This window comes from Malus sylvestris, chromosome 3, assembly GCF_916048215.2.
Source record: "Malus sylvestris chromosome 3, drMalSylv7.2, whole genome shotgun sequence".
NCBI lineage: Eukaryota > Viridiplantae > Streptophyta > Magnoliopsida > Rosales > Rosaceae > Malus > Malus sylvestris.
The window spans coordinates 4068675-4095096 of NC_062262.1; the positions used below are offsets into that span (position 1 = coordinate 4068675).

General features: G+C 35.8%; 2 protein-coding genes across 22 annotated transcripts; one reads left to right on the top strand and one right to left on the bottom strand.

Annotated features, from left to right (window-relative positions):
- Positions 1-1969: 1969 nt before the first annotated feature.
- LOC126615097 (methylesterase 17-like) lies at positions 1970-18603 on the bottom strand. Of its 7 annotated transcripts, none has more exons than XM_050282834.1 (6): positions 8109-8457; positions 7755-8021; positions 4364-4656; positions 3964-4104; positions 3022-3156; positions 1970-2337 (listed from the first exon to the last, which is right to left on the bottom strand). In XM_050282834.1, the coding sequence occupies exons 3-6, from the start codon at positions 4649-4651 to the stop codon at positions 2056-2058; spliced, it is 846 nt and encodes a 281-aa protein (XP_050138791.1). In that variant the 5' UTR covers positions 4652-4656; positions 7755-8021; positions 8109-8457; the 3' UTR covers positions 1970-2055. The 7 variants fall into 7 exon arrangements, with proteins under 7 accessions (XP_050138791.1, XP_050138792.1, XP_050138796.1 ...); XM_050282835.1 differs by having other exon boundaries at positions 4364-4660; XM_050282839.1 differs by having other exon boundaries at positions 4364-4644; positions 7713-8021.
- LOC126615095 (protein NETWORKED 4A-like) lies at positions 9403-26061 on the top strand. Of its 15 annotated transcripts, none has more exons than XM_050282822.1 (4): positions 9403-9663; positions 10904-10976; positions 11324-11435; positions 23835-26061. In XM_050282822.1, exons 2-4 carry the CDS (start codon positions 10962-10964, stop codon positions 25736-25738), a joined length of 2031 nt encoding a protein of 676 aa, XP_050138779.1. In that variant the 5' UTR covers positions 9403-9663; positions 10904-10961; the 3' UTR covers positions 25739-26061. The 15 variants fall into 15 exon arrangements, with proteins under 15 accessions (XP_050138779.1, XP_050138781.1, XP_050138777.1 ...); XM_050282824.1 differs by lacking the exon at positions 11324-11435 and adding an exon at positions 22980-23091; XM_050282820.1 differs by having other exon boundaries at positions 10910-10976.
- Positions 26062-26422: the final 361 nt, after the last annotated feature.

The following is a 26422-nucleotide window of genomic DNA, read 5'->3' on the forward strand; positions in this document are numbered from 1 at the left end:
GATTATAACTACTATTAAATCAATGTCAATAAAATTTGTCAATATATATTTCAATTGTCTCATTCTAATTTCTAATTGAAACTTTATGAACTTTCGTTATTTGATTTTTTTTTTTCGGACGAAAGCTCATTTCATAAAGCCCAAAACAGGCAACAACAAATACAAGAGAGGCCGAAAAAAAGCCGAACAAAAAACACAAATTACACAGGATAGTGATTTCGATACAAACTAGGAAACATGAAAGTCTACCTAGAAACAGACAAAACACTTTCAGCACCCTAATGGTGACCAAAAGAAGGGGAGGCTGATAGAACTTAGCCATCAGACTGCAGCCAAAAAAAAGCCTACGGGCTGCATGGGAGCCCGTCACGAGAGCGAACCAAGACGAGTGAGGGAGGAGGCGTAGCTGCCCAGGAGATATTGCGCACCCTCGAATCGGTCAAAGTATCTGCCATGTGAGCAGCTTGATTCAGAACGAGGAATCCAGCTCCATTCAACGGAGCTAAATGAGGAGGCAATCCAACGAAGGAGTTACTCCCGATTATAGTAAGGTTGTAGTTAGAGGGGGCGTTGAGGGGGAGCGAAATGTGCAATCGCATAGGGTCCCAAATTTGAAAGGATCTCTAAATTTTTGTGATCTAACATCATATAATAATGTTCTATATTTAAAAAAAAAAAATCTTTTGATAGCACTTTAAAACCACATTGTACACTCTTCATTAGAGATTTTTTTTAAATCTCTAAATAAAAAAATTTGGAGTATAATGAGATATTTTGAGTGTCTAATAACACCCTAAAAATGAAAGTTTCTTAATTTTATTATATAACAACAGTATATGTTCATGTAAAACTTTAAAGTTAGAGGTTTGAAGTTTTTTTTTTTATGTTTGATTGCTTAAGATAAAACTGCTTTTGATTATTTAGTGAAGGTTTGTAGATCTTTTTACTTATCATTAAAGACACTTGTAAACATACAATCAGTGAGTGTTAAGTTTGTTTTTAGTATTTTATTTTTTTAACAAACGATATTATATACACTATGGGGTGTAGGAGTGGGGGTGTAGGAGTGGGCTAAGCCTCACAGTGGGTTAATAATAATGTGGTTCAAATTCGCTTTTGACGATAATAATGTGGTTCAAATTTGCTTTTTTTATGTTTGATTGCTTAAGATAAAACTGCTTTTGATTATTTAGTGAAGGTTTGTAGATCTTTTTACTTATCATTAAAGACACTTGTAAACATACAATCAGTGAGTGTTAAGTTTGTTTTTAGTATTTTATTTTTTTTAACAAACGATATTATATACACTATGGGGTGTAGGAGTGGGGGTGTAGGAGTGAGCTAAGCCTCACAGTGGGTTAATAATAATGTGGTTCAAATTCGCTTTTGACGATAATTAAACCTAAAACCTCTTATTTCCAAGTGAATAAGAACACCACTAGACCGTAGTTGTCACATCCCGGTCCGGGCCCCCACCACATCCCAGGCTCAACTCCGCCGTAGCACGATATTGTTCGCTTTGGGCCTCGACCACGCCCTCACGGTTTTGTTTCTGGGAACTCACACGAGAACTTCCCAGTGGGTCACCCATCATGAGATTACTCTTGCGCGAACTCGCTTTACTTCGGAGTTCCGATGGAACCCGAAACCAATGAGCTCCCAAAAGGCCTCGTGCAAGTAGAGATAAGAATATACATATAAGGCTTACAGGATCCACTCCCCTGGGCGATGTGAGATGTTACAATAGTACTAAGTGGCTTTGTTTTGATATAAGTAAATGTTTTCTAGTATTAATACATTGTCATACCTTTTTTAAAATTTAAAACTATCTTAAGGAGGGACTCTTTTACAAATTTCGCATAGGGCCCCCAAAATCTTAGAGACGGCCCTTGTTGTAGTGGTTGGCTCTAGCTACTTTGAGAGACTTCTAAGCACAGGTTCAGCTTCCGCTGCGTCAGACGAAGCACAATAGGAGAAAAAGGAAGCACATTTTATTGAGTTCAATGGTTCTACCAATGTGACAAAAATTAAGATAGAGTTTGCAATTCCAAAATTTTAAGCACATTTGATGGAAGCCAATGCTTTAACCAACAAACCAAAGAGCAAAATGGGGGTGGAGAAAAACGGGCTATGATCGCTTTGGAGAACAAAGACCTGGGATGGTGGCCATCTCTTGATCATGGCATCTTGCTGCTCAAGCTTTAGAACATGGTCATGCATGGTCTTGATGTACACTCTTGGCACACGATCAGCAGCTTCCTTGTTTCCTTGAAAGCGAGCGCCTTTCAACGCCATAACAGGTCCTGGCCTCAGCAGCATTGAAGCTAAAGTTGCGTCCTAAAACATAATTCAATGCCAAATAATATTAGAATATGAATACATCTATTTTAACAAATGATAGGACAATTTACACTAAATTCATATAAGTTACAGAGATGATGATTCGAATGAGAATATGAATACATTACCTTGCTAGATTGTGCTTAAATTTATTGTGTTCCTGTCTGCCTTAAAATGGCAAAAAATAAGAGAAAAATCCAACCCTGTGATACCAGACAAATTCAATATATGTGGGCATATACATGAGATGGGCTGTTGTGTCATGTTGGTTTGGGGACATTGACATTTTGTCTGCCTGCTAGCTAGCTGCAGTTAACAGTGCAGTTATGCATATTTTGTATAGCTAGGCCGTAATGCACTGGACTGGTTTATATTCAACTGTAATTGCATTCAGTTATAGTACAATTTAAAGAGAGTACAATAGGGGTTGCTCTAAATTTGGAACAAGATAACGTTTCGCATTGTTTCAACAAGTGACGTTTTATGATCAAGAGTGAAGGTTGAATTGGATTCAGTTGGATGGTACCAACAAAATCTCGCACTAAAGCCCTTTTTCTTATTGAATTAACGAATCAACTTAACTTGTTAACGACTATTTATTTTCAATTTCAGTAAGTTCCGTAAAAAATTTCGATCTCTATATAAGAAGGAAATGTACTGTATAGTAATGGTATTGCTTACCTCTATAGGGCTCATCTGGTACAAGATTTGGTGATGAAAATTTTCCTTTATTATGACACTAGTTGGAGGCTGGTCAACTCCCAACCCATATATGAACTTGTTTACGTTTCCAAATGCCGATAAGTCAGGTTCTCCCTGTCCATAAATACAGGAAATTGATTAAATATAAATGTCAATGCAGGCTTGCTTGAACACCAAGGCAACTTAGTTTTCACAGCGCTACTCAAGAAACCTTTTGTCAAATCTCCTTAGACTTCTAGTACTATTTGACTTCTATACCGATAAGGAACCTTATGATCGAAAGTGCACAACATTAACAATCCACCAAAACTTTACAGAAATTTCCACTGAAATATCTTTAAAATCTTCCAGATTTACCAGATATTGGACCTAATTATAAATTTTTTATCGAAATTGTCGATGTTGCATAAATATCTCCAAAATTTCAGAGAAATTCAAGAAAAAATATTGCTTCGCCTCCTTTTGAATATCGGCGAGAACCCCATTTAACGAATATATCGAGAGATATTCTGGTAATGACAAAGGTATTTAATTCATCCAACAGGGATCCTCTTTGCGAGGATCCTGGAGATCAGTAAATCGTGTTCATTCATCGCACATCGTGCAGTCAGTTTTATCAGGTATTCTTTGTGTTTAATTTTAAATAACAAAATTTAAAATAATTTCTGACCGTACGATGTATAATGAACGGACATGATTCATGGATTCCTAGAATCATCACAAAAAATCCGGCGAGGATCCGAATTTTTAATTCATGGCCTATAAATTATAATATGTAAGTTTGCCTATTTTTCCGTGTAAATAAAGGGAAAAGACAAGAAAATTACGTAGTATAGCACTTGAACTCCGAAGAACTTTTCTTAAAAATGAAGAGGATTTTAATAAGAAGAAAAATGGAATAGAAGAAATTAATATTCTTACATCTATGATATCTTGATGTGTGGAAAATCCATGCTCCAACATGGTTGCTGCAACATATATCGCCATATGTATTTTGCTAGCAAACCTGTGTATGGCATCAGTCAGGCTCATACCTCCTGCACTATGTCCCACGAGTATTACCTACCAAAACAGTGTTAAACCACACAAACTTAATCCATATAACATAATATACAATCTCTTGTAACATTAGTCTCATTAAACCTGCCCTACACTTCTTTGTATGCATATAAGAGAAATGTTAAGGGCAATCGCGTCTACTCAATTGTTGATGAGTGTGTGGGTGTTAAAAGGTGAAATTCACACTGACCGGTGACATTGAGACCGATATTGATCAAGTGCGCGACTATCCATAACAAAACGTATGCATAGAGATACCCACCCTTTCATTTCCTGGCAAACTGGACAAGAAGTCAGTGAGAGGCTGATTGTAGTCTTGGAAAGTGAGGACGGTATTAGGGTCAGATTGATCAACACCAGCACCTTTGAGGTCAAGACATGTGACTTTGTAGCCTGAAGCTTCCATTAGACACCGGATCTTGTACCAGCACCAAGCTCCATGCCCGATACCATGGATCAGAACCAAATGATGATGATGAGGATGATGATAGTTTGGTAATATTCCACTCATTGTACTCTCCTTCTCTGCCATTGGTCTTCCTCCTGACATACTAGCTAGCTTCAAATTTTGTTTTAGTTTCCCTATCTCTCAAGTTCCAACGCTTTGTGTATGTATAAATATCTAATCTTTTATTTTGTTATATATTATATATAAGGCGTGCATATGCATGTATGTGTGTCTAGTTGCATGTGATTAAGTTACGCAGGAACTAGAAGACCAAGTGGGTTGCGTTACCCAGGTAGCTATGGAACAAAAATACCTATATTTGAGAGTTGAGACAGCCTTATGGATAATGTTTCTTAACACAATTGTTGTCTATTATTTCGTCAGTTATCATATGTCTCCTTATTATCAGGTATGCATACGTAGCTAATAGTTACAAGTATATCCAATAAAAAAAAATTCTCATGTACAAGCTAACCTTATCCTTTTTCCCCTTTGCTATATTTAAGCAATGAAGATAGAGTAAGAAATAGTAATGCTAACGATATAACATGTCGTACTATTATTTGAATTTGTACACGCTCATTTTAGTTTCTCATATATTCTTTTTTATTTTAACCGTTATATTAAATATATTACATGAAAAATAATAAATAAGATTAAATAAAAATGTGTAGGAAAGAAAAAGAGGTGTATCTATTATTTTTCTATTTGAATATCACATATGATATTATTTTTCTATTTGAATATCACATATGATATGATGGATATTGTCACATCCGCCCAGGGCTTGACTCCACCGTAGCACGATATTGTCCGCTTTGAGCTCCGACCACGCCCTCAAGGTTTTGTTTCTGGAAACTCACACGAGAACTTCCCAGTGGGTCACCCATCATGGGATTGCTCTCGCGCGAACTCGCTTAACGAACCCGAAGCCATTGAGCTCCCAAAAGGCCTCGTGCTAGGTAGAGATGAGAATATACATATAAGGCTTACATGATCCACTTCCCTAGGCGATGTGGGATGTTATAGATACAACTAATAAGTAACAAAATAAAGTTATTGACTAACATTTGCACCATGCGGTTTTCAAATATGACACAAAAATATGACCTCCTTAATATTATAGGACCGAAAAAATATATCCGAGGTGATTTACACATTATGATTAATAAGTGATTAACACATTCAATATGTTATTTGTTTTTCTTGAATTAACATACCAATAAACGTTAGTGGATTATTTTTCGTTCAACATTTTGTGGATTAAGTTAATTAGTAATATATATTAATCATGTTCAGGCACTCATCTGATTAAGATTTGGAATTTTTTTTCGGACTCAAATTTTCTCCCTCTATACTCAATTTATAATTATTTATTTTTTTGACATCCCAAATTTATCTGGAAAATGGTTTTAGAAAATAAAAGAAGAAAATGAAAAAGCGACTTGGTATTGCATCTCCAATTAGGTTGCATGGTGTGTCTCTCTCGGTGCCATCCTTAAAAGAATGGTTGTTACAACTAGCAGAGGAACGGGTGGAGGACTTTGGCATGGTAATGATGGTTATGTGGGGATTGTGGAAGACAAGGGAAGGAATGCTTGGATTTGGGATGTCTCCTTTATAATCCACAAGCTGCTGTCTTGAATTGGTACTGGGAGTACCGAAGGAAGAATACTACGGTGACCTCGCATAAGATGCTGCCTCTCTCTAGGTGAACTTGAATTCTCTTCCCTTCATCCCCCTTTAATCTAGACCGGTCAAAAGAAATCCGATAGCTTAAAATTATGTCGCATATTTAATGACCCTTATTTTTTTTATTGTTTTTGTTCAACAATCTTTTCTTTTATGCACCACTCTTCACACCACCACTTACCCTCTTCCTCTTTCACATGCCAACCGCCATTAAGAGAAATCATCCAATCAAGCGAATTTATTTAATCTCAACCATTAATATTAGTCCGACAATTTGTGAATTAAACCAATTAGATGTTCAAAATCAAAGAGTTTAGATCATTCAATAGAAATGACTAACGCCCAACATAGCATAATCAGAATTTTTGTTGGAGCACTAGGCTAATAGAAGAGTGGCTTGAAAGCCTTTCGGCGATCTGGGGGTATTTCTGTGAAGGGGTGGAGATAGTATTGATCGGAGGTATTTTCTACTAATGACCTGTTTTTTCTTCATTCTTTCTAACCATTTTGAATGTGCAACAAAATTGTGATTTCATAATAAAAAAAAATATAAGTTGACTGTAGAAGGGGAAAAGTTGGGTTTGAATAAAATTTCCTTAAGGTTGTCATGACACATAACATATCATGTTCTAAAAGTTAATATGCGTGTCATTTACTTACATCTAAGATCCTATTAAAACGTGTCATATGCTTACATATACTTTGTCGTCCTATTAACCATAATAACATGATAATATATATTTTGTAAGTGAATGATAAGTTCAATACTAATTTATTATGCCGATTCATTGTGTTATTTGGATTAATCACATAACAGTTTTTTTTTTTTGGATGATGCTACTTACACACTTTTTTTTTACCTTTCACAGACTTCTTGTTTATTTATATCTATTGATTACCTTCAATTCATACGATTCGACGATCGAAAGTTCTTAAAATGAAATCAAATATAAACATACATAAAAAAGATTATCAACCTAATTCATACAAAAAACATTTGTATCAAAAGTGAAATTCCTACACAAAATTTTTAGTTTACAATAACGAATGTGGTATGTATTATGAAATTTTTGTTGTTGAAGCAAATGCCTTACGTAAAGATCGGGATGGAAAACGAGTCCACATCAATATGGGCCATAAACTTAGGAAACTTTAACGAAAAACATTCGGTACTGTTCATTTTAATGAAAAACCACATTTTTACACTAAAAAATCAATTCTGGTACTATTCACTTTACTCTTTATTTTGTCCTTATTATTAAAACTCAAAGTTTTCAAGCTCTTTTCATTAGTTTTCTTAAACTCTTAATTCTTGATGTAAATGTGGAGGAAATCAATTTCTTTTGGCAGTGATTTCATGTGGAAGAAATTGAAAAAGATAGGAGAAATACGTCTTATGATAATTCTATGTCAACTAGAAATTTATAAGTTATAACCAAGGAAGAAAATATCGATAATATCGCGATATTACCGATAATATCGAGATGCTTAGCCGAGAATATCGAGATTATACCAGATCTGTTTATCGAGTTGGCTGAGGGTTTCGTTTCCAACGAGGAGGTACCGAATCAGAGTCTCCGGGTAAAAGGGGACGACGTTGGTGTGGACCCAATGGTCGGCGAGCGTCTGATTGGAGGCGGTGAGGATTTTGGGGTTGGCGTCGTAGAGGTTGACTCGCTTGGCCTTGAGAGACTGGATGAGCTTCACCGACTGCGATGGTGGCGGGAGGTTGTTGCCCAGCTGGCCGTAGTTCACACCCACCTTGGAGGCGAGCTCCGCACTTGAAAAAATCAAAAGGGGTGAGAGAAAAATACCAAATGAACAAAACCCATGTCGCCATTTTTGAGATTTTGGGGAAGAAACTTACTGGAAATGGAAACTGAGAGGCAGAGGATGAGCAGGGGGAGAAAACCCATCTCCATTTTTTGTGGATTTTGAGCTGCCAGAGTAACTAAAAGATGAGCTTTTCCTAATTGCGTGAGTTTTGGAGCAGAAAGAGGTGATCTAGAGCTCAAAGATTGGATCTTTGAGGAAAAAATAAGAGATAAAATGAAGGAACTAGGGCGCACTGAACTGCTGCTACTGGACCCTTGTATAAAAGGAAGGAGTGAGATGTTGCAGGTGTTTGAGGAGTGAAAGAAGATTGGGAATAGAAAAGATAAAGAAAAAAAGAAAGGGACGAGAGAGAGAGAGAGAGTGAGTAGATAACTTTATAGAAAATATAAAGAAAAGAAGAAAGGGACGAGAGAGAGAGAGAGAGAGAGAGAGAGAGAGAGAGAGAGAGCAGATGGAATGGAAGGATGGAAGGAAAGAATAAAAGGTTAGACTCTTTTTGGGGTTTATTATTAAGTTAACGAGACTTACTAATTTGCTTGGTTTCCATCAAATCCAAAAATACTTGAAAAATTATGTGTTTAGACTTCTTTCATTAATTACTACATATTTTCTACACTCATAATGTTTGTCAGCTCGCTATATAATCAACTTAATAATGTTAAATCCATCATGCAATGCATTTCCTTCCAATTTTTTGTGATAAACTAATAGATAATTGATTAAATAAACATCCTGCAAAGTTTCAATAAAAATTTCCAAGTTTTTCTTACAATTTCCGTGGTTTTCATGTAATTTTTATCGATATCGATATTTCCATCGACATTTCCGTGTTTTCGGACTACCGATATTTCCGATATTACCGATATTTTCTTCCTTGGTTATAACCAACAAAATAAATAAACTAGAAAATTATTAACCAAAAGAATTAAAAAAAATTAAAAAAAATTAAAATGGACGGCAGATATTGCCCCAACTATGCAGGAAGCTGCGAAGGGTCACATGTCACATGTCACATGTTTATGCCTTGCCTTTGCGTCTTCAAATTTGGTCAATTGAAAGAGTGATGAGATTGACATCAACCTCCATGGAATTTCTTATTGGATTTCGTTGTCCAAAAATATTATCATTCAATTCATCAATTCAAACTCTTGAAAATTGATCTAACGGTTACAAATAAAAAATTATTTTTAAAATTATAATAATTTTAACCGTTAGTTTAATTTTCAAAGACACAGGTTGATAGATTTAGAGGATTTAATGAAAGAGAATAGGAGATGATGTCTTTACCAAATAAATATCAAATAAAGTTAACAAAAAGAGAGAGTATTTTTACTTTGTTGAATTTTAATCTCAGCTGATTTGAGAGAGCTGAGAGAAGAAGCAAAAAGCAAACAAAACAAGATCAAAAAGGAACAAAAAAGTTGTCTTTCTTTCCCATTTGAAACTCGTGGACTGGAGCCTCAAACCCAAATTTTCCCATTTCCCAAACACTCTCTCTCTCTCTCTCTCTCTCTCTCTCTCTCTCTCTCTTCCCAGCCCTGGGATCTGTCTTCTTTCTCTTCAGTCTGCAAGAACAAAGCTCAAAGGTAAGAACTTTAATGAATTTTCCATCTGGGTATTTGAATTTGTTCATAAAGATGCCTGCTTTATGTGATTCTGCTGGTTTTGTTAAGTTGTTTGCTTATATCAGAATTCAAAATTTCTTGAAATTCTTATAAATACATCTATACTCTCAATCAAACTAAAATACAGCCACTTACGATTTGGATTACAAGTTCCTACTTTTTCAGAATCAAGAATTATTGCTGAATTTTGATCTTTTACTTATAATTCTTGTTCTTTTTGCGGTAAATTAAAATGTTTATATTTAATATATATATATATATATATATTATAATTGAGTAATTATTAAATTTCCATCTACCAAATTTACTGCCTTTGGAATGGAAGGTGAGGGATGTGGGGCAATTAGCTGGAGCCTGGAAAGTCTTCATTTCCAACAGATGTACATGTACTGCACTCCCTTTCCGCGGATTCAGATTCAGATTTTTTTTTTCTTTTTTTTCCTTATCATTCCGACCAAAAACCAGAAGATTCCTTTTCTTGGTTTTTAGGACAGTTTGTGGGCCCACAAAACAGTGTGTCGGCCCAGTTTTCAGTTCTGTAGGCCCAACTGAACTTGGGCTGTGTTGCCCTCTTGGAGTCCAGCTTTGTTGGCATTGTTTGATGATGTGTAAATCACTTGAGTTAGGGCTGGTTTGGTATTGCTGTGCTTTGAAAAAAAGCTGTTGTGAGAATAAGCGGTTGTGCTGTGAGAATAAACGGCTGTGAAATAAAGCCAGTAGAGTGTTTGGTAAACTTTTTTGTGAAAGTGTTTTTGGAAAAAAAAACAGGATGATAGTGTGTCTTTTCATTAAAGGAGCACTGTAGCTCCGTGTGCTTTGAAAAAATTGGTTTTTTTTCAAAGCAGCAAATAGCAGCTTCAGCTTTTCTTTTGATTTTCAGCTTATTCTCACAGCAGCTTCCAAAATAAGCCTTTTTTTTTCAGTTTACCAAACATAAAAATGACCCTCAGCTTTTTTTCACAGTGGATTTTTTTAAAATCACCTCAATCCCAAACGGGGCTTTAGCCAAGTTGGCATCTGCCAGTCTTTTGCACTTGAGTTCGAATTCTCGTCCTATAGATTAAAGTGATTTAGAATATCGTTTTGTCCGAAAAAACGACATATATGGTAATCTATCTATACAATTATCTAGAGAATTGATCGAGTGGAGTATTTTTTTTTTTTTAGACACATGCTTTGATGTGTGACTCCTAGTATTTAGGTGAAGATGTAAATATTCTAGCGGAAGTATCAACTCGAAGTTTCAACGATATTAGCAAATGGCTAATTCTTTGGTAAGAACTGAAACTCCATCAAACTCCGCCTTTGCTAATTCTGCAGATATCTGTTGCAGTTAGAGAACTGAACAATTTGTAGACAAATGAGTTTGAGTTTAATTTTATCGTGTCAAAATTAAACTAAGACGAATGACAGATCAACCCTGCAACAACATTTAGGTTATGGAAAAAACGAGCGTTGTCAACTTAAACATGGTTAGTGGGATGGTGGTACATTAAGGCACATATTGTTAGCATCACGAAGGTTTAACGTTGAATGAAATAGTTGCATCTTAGAGTCAAGCATCTAAATAGCGATGGTCTTTCACAGATCAGGCATAAGATATCTTGTTTTTATATTTCAGGTTGAGTCCAATAAGACTATGAAGAGGTTAGAATCAAGAAAGTCTCGTTCATGGTGGTGGGATAGTCACATCAGTCACAAGAACTCTAAGTGGCTTGCAGATAATCTCGAGGGTGAGCAACAAACACCTATTTCGGTCTTATTTATAACTTTGTAAGTGTATCTATTTACTTATTTTTGAAATGTCACTTGCAACAAAGGCATTAGAAAGAGATGTCTAATGATGAATTTCCCCAGTACTACGCTTCATATCTAGTTTCTCATAGAAAATGAAAAATACTATGCCTGGGTTAACTTTAAAATAACAGTAATCCGTTTATAAGATTTCATTCAGCTCGACCTAGTTAAATTCGAGCGATGGTATTATAATTGGTTTTAACTTATTTACGAGGAATTCTGGGTTAAGTCAGATTTGTTTTACTATTTTTGGCTTAACGCTGTTTTTTCCCATTTTCTTCTTATTTGTTAATGCAAAAGTATGAGTAGAAAGTTTATTGTTGAGAGGAAACATCTCTTTGTTGCGTCCTTTTGTGGCACTTTAAGCTGAGATTTGGGAAAATATCAGTACCAAGGTTTTCTTGTTGCACATTCTAAATGAAGGCAAGATTAAAATGGGTATTTAATTCATCCAACAGGATCCTGGAGATCCGTAAATCATGTCCATTCATCATACATTATGCAGTCAGTTTTATAAAGTATTTTTTATGTTTAATTTTAAATAAAAAAATTTAAAATGATTTCTAACCGCACGATATACAATGAACAGACATGATTCATAGATTCTCAGAATCCTCACAAAAAAGATCCGGCCAGGATCCGAATTCTTAATTCGTGGCCTATAAATTATAATATGTAAGTTTGCCTATTTTTCCGTGTAAATAAAGGGAAAAGACAAGAAAATTACATAGTATAGCACTTGAACTCCGAAGAACTTTTCTTAAAAATGAAGAGGATTTTAACAAGAAGAAAAATGGAATAGAAGAAATTAATATTCTTACATCTATGATATCTTGATGGGTGGAAAATCCATGCTCCAACATGGTTGCTGCAACATATATCGCCATATGTATTTTGCTAGCAAACCTGTGTATGGCATCAGTCAGGCTCATACCTCCTGCACTATGTCCCACAATTATTACCTACCAAAACAGTGTTAATCCACACAAACTTACATCCCTCAATGATGGTTGTGTTGAGAACATGCACAGTGGCATTGTTATGAAACCAGAAGTCTTCTTTGCAGAGGTAGATACATTTAAGCACATCCAAGGCGTGGGCGGAGCAGCCTGAGCTGCAGTATTCACCGGTCTCATTTGCGGGCACGTCCACGATTCCTGAGAATGTCAGCTGCCCCTTTGGCGAGCAATGAGAAGGTGCCTAATATTAAAAAACACCCATCAAACACTTCAAATTTCTTCTTCTAGGCTGGTTCATTTAAGTCATAATATATTTTCAATATTTTATTATTCAGTCGAATTATTTTTGTTCATCTAATTTTAAGTCAAAGTTGCAAAAGTTAAATCACAAGCTCAAAAACAATTAAACCACCCAGAAAGACAGAATATGTTGAACAAAAAAAAATGGTCAAGTCATTGAATTTCCACAATTCGAAAGGTTTTTCCGACTTGAACTAAATTTCATACACACACACACACACCCACACTCAGTGCCACCTATGTATGTACTGCAAAATATATTATTATTTGCTAAACATAACATGTCAAATTGTCATTCTAGTTTCTAAATTCATCATGTCGGATAAATATGCTTTATTAGTCATTATAAATAGATATGTTTTTAACTCTTACCATTAATATCGGATTCAAAGGTGGCTGACTATGAATTATTGGTAACCAAGGGATCAAAAGAACGATTTATATATCCGATATCATGTAACAAATAAAACTTCGTATGTACACACACATGTTTGTGTGTACGTGGGCTTACTGTTCTGTTAGTGCAATAGTAAGCACTTCTCCAAGCCCAGATTGGACTTAGATTTACGTTGTCAGTAGGGTCTGTTTTATCTGAAAATTAAACCAAACATATCATCAGTACAAATAATTCACTCTTCGCCTTTTGCATGCATGCATGCAATCTTCACTCCAAATATAAATTATAAACAACTCTTTCACAATTTTCTGTTTCAGATCGTATACAAAATAAAGATGAAATAGGAGAGAATACATACCGAAGGCCTGAGCAAATTGAAACAGAAGGAAGATCCCCAAAGAAAACCAAACCAACTTAATTCTTCCCCCAATTTCCATCACTTAACAAACCGCGTGCGTCTTCTTCTTCCAAAAAATTATTTGGGTTGAGTCTAAGAGAAAATTTATGTACTACTGAAACATTTATAACATGAACGAGCCGTCGATTTATGCATTATAATTAGAGCTGAAAATTGAATCATTGGCAAAGAATCAAGTGAATGATGTGAATTGATCATGTCGCCTTCAGTATATGCTGAGCATATATTTAGCAACACTGAAATTGGTCTAACCAAGGATAATAAAACAAAGTGTAAATTTCGGTAGACAACTAGCTACTTTGGCACTTTGTGATGATAAAAAAAAAAAAGAGTGATAACATAGTTGGGCTACAGAAGGATGGACACTATTCGTCTCCTCTATTTTATAATTTCTTGTTATCACACGTATTTGGTTAAAATTTCATATAGAATGGAACGTTTCACTATTAACTAAACTGATATTATCCACTAATTTTCATCTTACCATGTACAACATAGCAAGGGTGGGGGTTTTAGTAATTATAAGTAGAATCATTCGTTATACATTGTATTTTATTTTGTCAATCTTTCAACATGAGGTTCTAGTATTTTTCAAGACACATGAAATTTTTTTGTTTTTATATTCACTCCTATGATTATAACTACTATTAAATCAATGTCAATAAAATTTGTCAATATATATTTCAATTGTCTCATTCTAATTGAAACTTTATGAACTTTCGTTATTTGATTTTTTTTTTTCGGACGAAAGCTCATTTCATAAAGCCCAAAACAGGCAACAACAAATACAAGAGAGGCCGAAAAAAAGCCGAACAAAAAACACAAATTACCCAGGATAGTGATTTCGATACAAACTAGGAAACATGAAAGTCTACCTAGAAACAGACAAAACACTTTCAGCACCCTAATGGTGACCAAAAGAAGGGGAGGCTGATAGAACTTAGCCATCAGACTTCAGCCAAAAAAAAGCCTACGGGCTGCATGGGAGCCCGTCACGAGAGCGAACCAAGACCAGTGAGGGAGGAGGCGTAGCTGCCCAGGAGAGATTGCACACCCTCGAATCGGTCAAAGTCTCTGCCATGTGAGCAGCTTGATTCAGAACGAGGAATCCAGCTCCATTCAACGGAGCTAAATGAGGAGGCAATCCAACGGAGTTACTCCCGATGATAGTAAGGTTGTAGTTAGAGGGGCGTCAGAGGGGGCGTTGAGGGGGAGCGAAAAGTGCCGTCGCATAGGGTTCCAAATTTGAAAGGACCTCTAAATTTTTGTCATCTAACATCATGTAATAATGTTTTATATTTAAAAAAAAATTCTTTTGATAGCATTTTAAAACCGCATTGTACACTCTTCATTAGAGATTTTTTTAATCTCTAAATATAAAAATTTAGAGTACAATGAGATATTTTGAGTGTCTAATAACACCCTAAAAATGAAAGTTTCTTAATTTTATTATATAACAACAATATATGTTCATGTAAAACTTTAAAGTTAGAGGTTTGAAGTTTTTTTTTTTTTATGTTTAATTGTTTAAGATAAAACTGCTTTTGATTATTTAGTGAAGGTTTGTAGATCTTTTTACTTATCATTAAGGACACTTGCAAACATACAATCAGTGGGTGTTAAGTTTGTTTTTAGTATTTTATTTTTTGAACAAACGATATTATATACAATATAGGGGTGGGGGAGTGAGCTAAGCCTCACATTTGGCTAATAATAATGTGGTTCAAATTCGCCTTTGACAATAATTAAACCTAAAACCTCTTATTTCCAAGTGAATAGGAACACCACTAGACTGTAGTTGTCACATCCCGGTCCGGGCCCCCACCACATCCCAGGCTCGACTCCGCCGTAGCACGATATTGTTCGCTTTGGGCCCCAACCACGCCCTCACGGTTTTGTTTCTGGGAACTCACACGAGAACTTCTCAATGGGTCACCCATCATGGGATTACTCTCGAGCGAACTCGCTTTACTTCGAAGTTCCGATGGAACCCGAAGCCAATGAGCTCCCAAAAGGCCTCGTGCAAGTAGAGATGGGAATATACATATAAAGTTTACAGGATCCACTCCCCTGGACGATGTGGGATGTTACAATAGTACTAAGTGACTTTGTTTTGATTTACGTGAATGTTTTCTAGTATTAATACATTGTCATACCTTTTTTAAAAATTAAAACTATCTTAAGGAGGGACTCTTTTACAAATTTCACATAGGACCCCCAAAATCTTAGAGACGGCCCTGGTTGTAGTGGTTGGCTCTAGCTACTTTGAGAGACTACTAAGCACAGGTTCAGCTTCCGCTGCGTCAGACGAAGCACAATAGGAGAAAAAGGAAGCACATTTGATTGAGTTCAATGGTTCTACCAATGTGACAAAAATTAAGATAGAGTTTGCAATTCCAAAATTTTAAGCACATTTGATGGAAGCCAATGCTTTAACCAACAAACCAAAGAGCAAAATGGGGGTGGAGAAAAACGGGCTATGATCGCTTTGGAGAACAAAGACCTGGGATGGTGGCCATCTCTTGATCATGGCATCTTGCTGCTCAAGCTTTAGAACATGGTCATGCATGGTCTTGATGTACACTCTTGGCACACGATCAGCAGCTTCCTTGTTTCCTTGAAAGCGAGCGCCTTTCAACGCCATAACAGGTCCTGGCCTCAGCAGCATTGAAGCTAAAGTTGCGTCCTAAAACATAATTCAATGCCAAATAATATTAGAATATGAATACATCTATTTTAACAAATGATAGGACAATTTACACTAAATTCATATAAGTTACAGAGATGATGATTCGAATGAGAATATGAATACATTACCTTGCTAGATTGTGCTTAAATTTATTGTGTTCCTGTCTGCCTTAAAATGGCAAAAAATAAGAGAAAAATCCAACCCTGTGATACCAGACAAATTCAATATATGTGGGCATATACATGAGATGGGCTGTTGTGTCATGTTGGTTTGGGGACATTGACATTTTGTCTGCCTGCTAGCTAGCTGCAGTTAACAGTGCAGTTATGCATATTTTGTATAGCTAGGCCGTAATGCACTGGACTGGTTTATATTCAACTGTAATTGCATTCAGTTATAGTACAATTTAAAGAGAGTACAATAGGGGTTGCTCTAAATTTGGAACAAGATAACGTTTCGCATTGTTTCAACAAGTGACGTTTTATGATCAAGAGTGAAGGTTGAATTGGATTCAGTTGGATGGTACCAACAAAATCTCGCACTAAAGCCCTTTTTCTTATTGAATTAACGAATCAACTTAACTTGTTAACGACTATTTATTTTCAATTTCAGTAAGTTCCGTAAAAAATTTCGATCTCTATATAAGAAGGAAATGTACTGTATAGTAATGGTATTGCTTACCTCTATAGGGCTCATCTGGTACAAGATTTGGTGATGAAAATTTTCCTTTATTATGACACTAGTTGGAGGCTGGTCAACTCCCAACCCATATATGAACTTGTTTACGTTTCCAAATGCCGATAAGTCAGGTTCTCCCTGTCCATAAATACAGGAAATTGATTAAATATAAATGTCAATGCAGGCTTGCTTGAACACCAAGGCAACTTAGTTTTCACAGCGCTACTCAAGAAACCTTTTGTCAAATCTCCTTAGACTTCTAGTACTATTTGACTTCTATACCGATAAGGAACCTTATGATCGAAAGTGCACAACATTAACAATCCACCAAAACTTTACAGAAATTTCCACTGAAATATCTTTAAAATCTTCCAGATTTACCAGATATTGGACCGAATTATAAATTTTTTATCGAAATTGTCGACGTTGCATAAATATCTCCAAAATTTAAGAGAAATTCAAGAAAAAATATTGCTTCGCCTCCTTTTGAATATCGGCGAGAACCCCATTTAACGAATATATCGAGAGATATTCTGGTAATGACAAAGGTATTTAATTCATCCAACAGGGATCCTCTTTGCGAGGATCCTGGAGATCAGTAAATCGTGTTCATTCATCGCACATCGTGCAGTCAGTTTTATCAGGTATTCTTTGTGTTTAATTTTAAATAACAAAATTTAAAATAATTTCTGACCGTACGATGTATAATGAACGGACATGATTCATAGATTCTCAGAATTCTCACAAAAAAGATCCGGCGAAGATCCGAATTCTTAATTCATGGCCTATAAATTATAATATGTAAGTTTGCCTATTTTTCCGTGTAAATAAAGGGAAAAGACAAGAAAATTACATAGTATAGCACTTGAACTCCGAAGAACTTTTCTTAAAAATGAAGAGGATTTTAACAAGAAGAAAAATGGAATAGAAGAAATTAATATTCTTACATCTATGATATCTTGATGGGTGGAAAATCCATGCTCCAACATGGTTGCTGCAACATATATCGCCATATGTATTTTGCTAGCAAACCTGTGTATGGCATCAGTCAGGCTCATACCTCCTGCACTATGTCCCACAAGTATTACCTACCAAAACAGTGTTAATCCACACAAACTTAATCCATATAACATAATATACAATCTCTTGTAACATTAGTCTCATTAAACCTGCCCTACACTTCTTTGTATGCATAATATACAATCCATATCGGTCTCAATTGTTGATGAGTGTGTGAGTGTTAAAAGGTGGAACACACACTGACCGATGATATTGAGACCGATATTGATCGAGTGCACGACTATCCCTAACAAAACGTATGCATAGAAATACCCACCCTTTCATTTCCTGGCAAACTGGACAAGAAGTCAGTGAGAGGCTGGTTATAGTCTTGGAAAGTGAGGACGGTATTAGGGTCAGATTGATCAACACCAGCACCTTTGAGGTCAAGACATGTGACTTTGTAGCCTGAAGCTTCCATTAGACACCGGATCTTGTACCAGCACCAAGCTCCATGCCCTATACCATGGATCAGAACCAAATGATGATGATGAGGATGATGATAGTTTGGTAATATTCCACTCATTGTACTCTCCTTCTCTACCATTGGTCTTCCTCCTGACATACTAGCTAGCTTCAAATTTTGTTTTAGTTTCCCTATCTCTCAAGTTCGAATGCTTTGTGTATGTATAAATATCTAATCTTTTATTTTGTTATATATTATATATAAGGCGTGCATATACATGTATGTGTGTGCGCGGCGCGTGTATCTAGTTGCATGTGATTAAGTTACGCAGGAACTAGAAGACCAAGTTGGTTGCGTTACCCAGGTAGCTATGGAACAAAATTCCTATATTTGAGAGTTGAGACAGCCTTGTGGATAATGTTTCTTAACACAATTGTTGTCCATTATTTCGTCAGTTATCATATGTCTCCTTATTAAATGGTATGCATACGTAGCTAATAGTTACAAGTATTTCCAATAAAAAAAAATATCTCATGCACAGGCTAACCTTATCCTTTGTCCCCTTTGCTATATTTAAGCAATGAAGATAGAGTAAGAAATAGTAATGCTAAGGATATAACATGTCGTACTATTATTTGAATTTGTACACTCTTATTTTAGTTTCTCATATATTCTTTTTTTTTTATAACTGTCATATTAAATATATTACATGAAAAACAATAAATAAGATTAAATAAGAATGTGTAGGAAATAAAAAGAGGTGTATCTATTATTTTTCTATTTGAATATCACATATGATATGATGGATACAACTAATATGTAACAAAATAGAGTTATTGACTAACATTTGCACCATGCGGTTTTCAAATATGACACAAAAATGTGAGCTCCTTAACATTAGAGGACCGAAAAAATATATCTAAGGTGATTTACGTACATTATGATTTGTAATATATCTTAATCATGTTCAAGCACTCATCTGATTAAGATTTGGAAATTTTATTCAGACTCAAATTTTCTCCCTCTATACATAATTTATAATTATTTATTTTTTTGACATCCCAAATTTATCTCATATGGAAAATGGTTTTAGAAAATAAAAGAAGAAAATGAAAAAGCGACTTGGTATTGCATCTCCAATTAGGTTGCATGGTGTGTCTCTCTCGGTACCATCCTTAAAAGAAAGGTTGTTACAACTAGCAGAGGAACGGGTGGAGGACTTTGGCATGGTAATGATGGTTATGTGGGGATTGTTGAAGACAAGGGAAGGAATGCTTGGATTTGGGATGTCTCCTTTATAATCCACAAGCTGCTGTCTTGAATTGGTACTGGGAGTACCGAAGGAAGAATACTACGGTGACATCGCATAAGATGCTGCCTCTCTCTAGGTGAACTTGAATTCTCTTCCCTCATATTTCTCTCCCCTTCATCCCCCCTTTAATCTAAACCGGTCAAAAGAAATCCAATAGCTTAAAATTGTGTCGCATATTTAATGAGCCTTATTTTTTTATATTGCTTTTGTTCAACAATCTTTCCTTTTATGCACCACTCTTCACACCACCACTTACCCTCTTCCTCTTTCACACGCCAACCGCCATTAAGAGAAATCATCCAATCAAGCGAATTTATTTAATCTCAACCATTAATATTAGTCCGATAATTTGTGAATTAAACCAATTAGATGTTCAAAATCAAAGAGTTTAGATCATTCAATAGAAATAACTAACGCCCAACATAGCATAAGCAGAATTTTTGTTGGAGCACTAGGCTAATAGAAGAGTGGGTTGAAAGCCTTTCGGCGATCTGGGGGTATTTCTGTGAAGGGGTGGAGATAGGATTGATCGGAGGTATTTTCTACTAATGACCTGTTTTTTCTTCATTCTTTCTAACCATTTTGAATGTGCAACAAAATTGTGATTTCATAATAAAAAAATTATAAGTTGATTGTAGAAGGGGAAAAGTTGGGTTTGAATAAAATTTCCTTAAGGTTGTCATAACACATAACATATCATGTTCTAAAAGTTAATATGCGTGTCATTTACTTACATGTAAGATCCTATTAAAACATGTCATATGCTTACATATACTTTGTCGTCCTATTAACCATAATAACATGATAATATATATTTTGTAGGCGAATGATAAGTTCAATACTAATTTATGATGCTACTTACACATTTTTTTTTTTACCTTTCACAGACTCCTTGTTTATTTATACCTATTGATTACCTTTAATTCATACGATTCAATGACCGAAAGTTCTTAAAATGAAATCAAATATAAACATACATAAAAAATATTATCACCCTAATTCATACATAAAACATTTGTATCAAAAGTGAAATTCCTACACAAAATTTTTAGTTTACAATAACGAATGTGGTATGTATTATGAAATTTTTGTTGTTAAAGCAAATGCCTTACGTAAAGATGGGGACGGAAAACGAGTCCACATCAATATGGACCATAAATTTAATTCTTGATGTAAATGTGGAGGAAATCAAATTCTTTTGGCAGTGATTTCAAGTGGAAGAAATTGAAAAGGATAGGAGAAATACGTCTTATGATAATTCTATGTCAACTAGAAATTTATAAGTTATAAGTTATAACCAACAAAATAAATAAACTAGAAAATTATTAACCAAAAGAATTTTAAAAAAAATTTAAAATGGACGGCAGATATTGCCCCAACTATGCAGGAAGCTGCGAAGGGTCACATGTCACATGTCACATGTTTATGCCTTGCCTTTGTGTCTTCAAATTTGGTCAATTGAAAGGGTGATGAGATTGACATCAACCTCCATGGAATTTCTTATTGGATTTTGTTGTCCAAAAATACTATCATCTGTATATCCCTTTCATCAAATCATTTCAATTCATCAATTCGAACTTTTGAAAATTGATCTAACGGTTACAAATAAAAAATTATTTTTAAAATTATAATAATTTTAACCGTTAGATAGATTGAAAGGATTTAATGAAAGAGATTATGAGATGATGTCTTTCCCAAATAAATATCAAATAAAGTTAACAAAAAGAGAGTATTTTTACTTTGTTGAATTTTAATCTCAGCTGATTTGAGAGAGCTGAGAGAAGAAGCAAAAAGCAAACAAAACAAGATCAAAAAGGAACAAAAAAGTTGTCTTTCTTTCCCATTTGAAACTTGTGGACTGGAGCCTCAAACCCAAATTTTCCCATTTCCCAAACTCTCTCTCTCTCTCTCTCTCTCTCTTTCCAGCCCTGGGATCTGTCTTCTTTCTCTTCAGTCTGCAAGAACAAAGCTCAAAGGTAAGAACTTTAATGAATTTTCCATCTGGGTATTTGAATTTGTTCATAAAAATGCCTGCTTTATGTGATTCTGCTGGTTTTGTTAAGTTGTTTGCTTATATCAGAATTCAAAATTTCTTGAAATTCTTATAAATACATCTATACTCTCAATCAAACTAATTTACAGCCACTTACGATTTGGATTACAAGTTCCTACTTTTTCAGAATCAAGAATTATTGCTGAATTTTGATCTTCTACTTATAATTTCTTGTTCTTTTTGCGGTAAATTAAAATGTTTATATTTAATATATATATATATATATATATTATAATTGAGTAATTATTAAATTTCCATCTACCAAATTTACTGCCTTTGGAATGGAAGGTGAGGGATGTGGGGCAATTAGCTGGAGCCTGGAAAGTCTTCATTTCCAACAGATGTACATGTACTGCACTCCCTTTCCGCGGATTCAGATTCAGATTTTTTTCTTTTCTTTTTTTTCCTTATCATTCAGACCAAAAACCAGAAGATTCCTTTTCTTGGTTTTTAGGACAGTTTATGGGCCCATAAAACAGTGTATCGGCCCAGGTTTCAGTTCTGTAGGCCCAACTGAACTTGGGCTGTGTTGCTCTCTTGGAGTCCAGCTTTGTTGGCATTGTTTGATGGTGTGTAAATCACTTGAGTTAGCCAAGTTGGCATCTGCCAGTCTTTTGCACTCGAGTTCGAATTCTCGTCCTATAGATTAAAGTGATTTAGAATATCATTTTGTCAGAAAAAACGACATATATGGTAATCTATCTATACAATTATCTAGAGAATTGATCGAGTGGAGTATTTTTTTTTTTTTTTTAGACACATGCTTTGATGTGTGACTCCTAGTATTTAGGTGAAGAGGTAAATATTCTAGCGGAAGTATCAACTCGAAGTTTCAACGATATTAGCAAATGGCTAATTCTTTGGTAAGAACTGAAACTCCATCAAACTCCGCCTTTGCTAATTCTGCAGATATCTGTTGTAGTTAGAGAACTGAACAATTTGTAGACAAATGAGTTTGAGTTTAATTTTATCGTGTCAAAATTAAACTAAGACGAATGACAGATCAACCCTGCAACAACATTTAGGTTATGGGAAAACGAGCGTTGTCAACTTAAACATGGTTAGTGGGATGGTGGTACATTAAGGCACATATTGTTAGCATCACAAGGGTTTAACGTTGAATGAAATAGTTGCATCTTAGTGTCAAGCATCTAAATAGCGATGGTCTTTCACAGATCAGGCATAAGATATCTTGTTTTTATATTTCAGGTTGAGTCCAATAAGACTATGAAGAGGTTAGAATCAAGAAAGTCTCGTTCATGTTGGTGGGATAGTCACATCAGTCACAAGAACTCTAAGTGGCTTGCAGATAATCTCGAGGGTGAGCAACAAACACCTATTTCAGTCTTATTTATAACTTTGTAAGTGTATCTATTTACTTATTTTTGAAATGTCATTTGCAACAAAGGCATAGGAGAGAGATGTCTAATGATGAATTTCCCCAGTATTACGCTTCATATCTAGTTTCTCATAGAAAATGAAAAATACTATGCCTGGGTTAACTTTAAAATAACAGTAATCTGTTTATAAGATTTCATTCAGCTCGACCTAGTTAAATTCGAGCGATGGTATTATAATTGGTTTTAACTTATTTACGAGGAATTCTGGGTTAAGTCAGATTTTTTTACTATTTTTGGCTTAACGCTGTTTTTTCCCATTTTCTTCTTATTTGTTAATGCAAAAATATGAGTAGAAAGTTTATTGTTGAGAGGAAACATCTCTTTGTTGCGTCCTTTAACGACATTTGTGGCACTTTAAGCTGAGATTTGGGAAAATATCAGTACCAAGGATTTCTTGTTGCACATTCTAAATGAAGGCAAGATTAAAATGGGTAAAGCGGACTGCGGTTGTATAATTTTAGCGTTACTTTTCCTGATCTAACGGTGTAGGTGTTATTCGACCCCAACTACCCAAACCGGTGGAGGAAGTTGGTTTTCCAAATTATGCATGTTTAAATATCTCTAGAGTTGATTTTTTGGTCAAAGTTCTAAAGTGTTGATTGCTATAGTCAATTATTCACCAAAATGCCTCTCAAGAAAATGACAAAACGATCTTTCTCCTCAGAGATGGATCGGAGCATCAAACGGATGTTGAAGCTGGTCGAAGAGGATGGGGATTCATTTGCAAAAAAGGCTGAAATGTATTATCAAAAGAGGCCTGAATTGATTGCTCACGTTGAAGAGTTTTATCGCTTGTACCGGTCCCTGGCCGAACGTTATGATCATGTGACAGGAGAATTGCGGAAGAATGCACCCTCGGATCTCCAATCCCAGAGTTCATGCCTTTCTGACATTGGTTCAGAACTGCCATCTGCATTGCCATCTCCTGATGTCCAACCCGGAAAGCTAGGGCGTCATAAATCTGGCCCTCGTGCTGCTGGATTTGATTTCTTCCTTGGCCCTGGTGGAAACAGCTCAGATCATTACCAGAAAGAGGGAGACGAATCATTTTCATTTACCGATTATTCTGAGCCAGAATCTGATGATTCTTCAGTCAACAATTATTCAACTCCCTTGTCAAATGGTCTTGATCAAGGGCAGACGAGAAAGATAATTGAGTTGGAAATTGAGCTTCGTGAAGTGAAGGAGAAGCTTCGGATGCAGCAGGAAGAGAATGTGGACAGTTCATTCATGGGTGCAAAACCTGATCATACCGAAGAATTTCCTGCAAAAATTGCAGAATATGAGCATGAGCTGACAAGCAGAAATGAAAAATTGCGGGAATCGGAAGAAGAGATTGCCAGGTTGAACATCAAGATCAAAAGGTACGAGTCTTCGCAACATAATAATGGTCTTAAGCTTGCACTTGAACCAGAGTCTGCACAACATAATAATGGTCTTAAGCTTGCACTTGAACCAGAGCCTGCACAACATAATAATGGTCTTAAGCTTGCACTTGAACCAGAGCCTGCACAACGTAATAATGGTCTTAAGCTTGCACTTGAATTTTCAAAACCGAAAGAGGCCAAGATACATGAGGGTGCAAGAGACAGGGAGATAAATGAACCGTCAGAGATTCATAAAAGGGTCGGTGGGTCGGGAGAAGTTCAAGACAGAGATAGCAAGATTGAGGCAATGGTGAAAGAGCTTAGAGCCACAAAAGATAGACTTCAACATTCAGAAAAAGAGGTTGCAAGTTTGAGACAGCAACTTGAGAGTAATAAACCCTCTGAGGAAATCCAATGGTTGCAGGGTCAGCTTGAATCCGCTAAGAAGGATATTTCTATGTGGAAAACGAAGCTCAACACAGAGAAACGAGAGGTGTCCAAGCTGCAGGAACGAATTTCAAGGTTGAAAGGTAGTTTAACAGACCGAGATAATGAAGTCATGGATTTGAAAATCGCAGTATCTGATGCCGAGGAGAAGATTTTTCCCGAGAAGGCACAGGTTAAGGCTGAAATATCTCGATTGCAATCAGAACGGACACATTTAGAGGAGCAGCTTAAAGATTGGGAATCACGTGGTCGTTTGTTGGAGGATGAAATCAGACAGATGAAAGCTGGAAAAGCAGAAATGGAGGAGAGACTTAAAGGCAAAATCGAGCAGTTGAAGGCGGACATCCTTGAGAGAAGCAACCAAATGGAGAATTTAAACAAGACCCTTGATGCAATGAAAACAGAAAGAGAGGAGCTTAGCACCAAAGCCGCTATGCTACAGGCAGAGGCAAGTTCAAGAGACGATCAGATCAATGAGATAAACAAGAATTTGCAGCAAATGCAGACGGAACATCAAGAACTGCTCAACGGGGCTGAAGGGGCGCGAAAACTGGTGGAGGAGCTGACAGAAAGAGCAAAGGAACTCGAGGAGGAGATTCAGAGGCAAAGAGTCGTGATCATGGAAGGAGCAGAAGAAAAACGAGAAGCTATAAGGCAGCTGTGCTTCTCGCTCGAACATTACAGGAACGGATACAATATGCTTCGACAAGCTTGTATGGGAAACAACAAAAGAGTTCCAGTTTTGGCAACTTAAGCTAAATATAAAACATGCGGTCATCGTTTGTATATTACATGTTTTTTCAGTGCCATTTTCTATAATCTCTGGCCGGAAATGGCCAGCCGAGTGATGAGCTATAGGCCATGCTCTCTCATGGTTGTATGAATGCGAGGTTTATGTTGTGTAGCATTAGTATAGATATAGAAACAGAAGGGTCCCGTCAAAGGACCCATTTGAGTCACTAATTTGCCCTCAAAAATGGTGGAGAGGGCAGAAATTTGTGTGATAATTTTAGTTTGGTGTATGGTTTTGGGGTTGAAATTTGGTACAATTGAAAATGTGTTTGCAAACTTTTGACACATGATTGCATGTTGATTTGCTCTTTAAAATTTTGGGAAATTTTAGAAAAAAGCCTTCGGACTTTGGATCTTGTTCCATTTTACTTGCCGAACTTTTCATTTCTCTCAAGTCAGTTTTTTCTTTTTTTCTTTCCAGCGGTGTGTACCAAGGGCAGGGACGTGTAATGCACATATTTTTACATGCACATACGCTAACAAAATGCCACATTCACAAGAAAAACTAGTAATCTTGGAATTAAATCTTAGACATTCATTGACTTTTTGTATAATGTAGAAAATAGATGAAAATAACTATCAATCTGACGAAATAACATAGAATAAATTGACTCAAATTGAATGATTAGTGGACAAACCAGTAAAC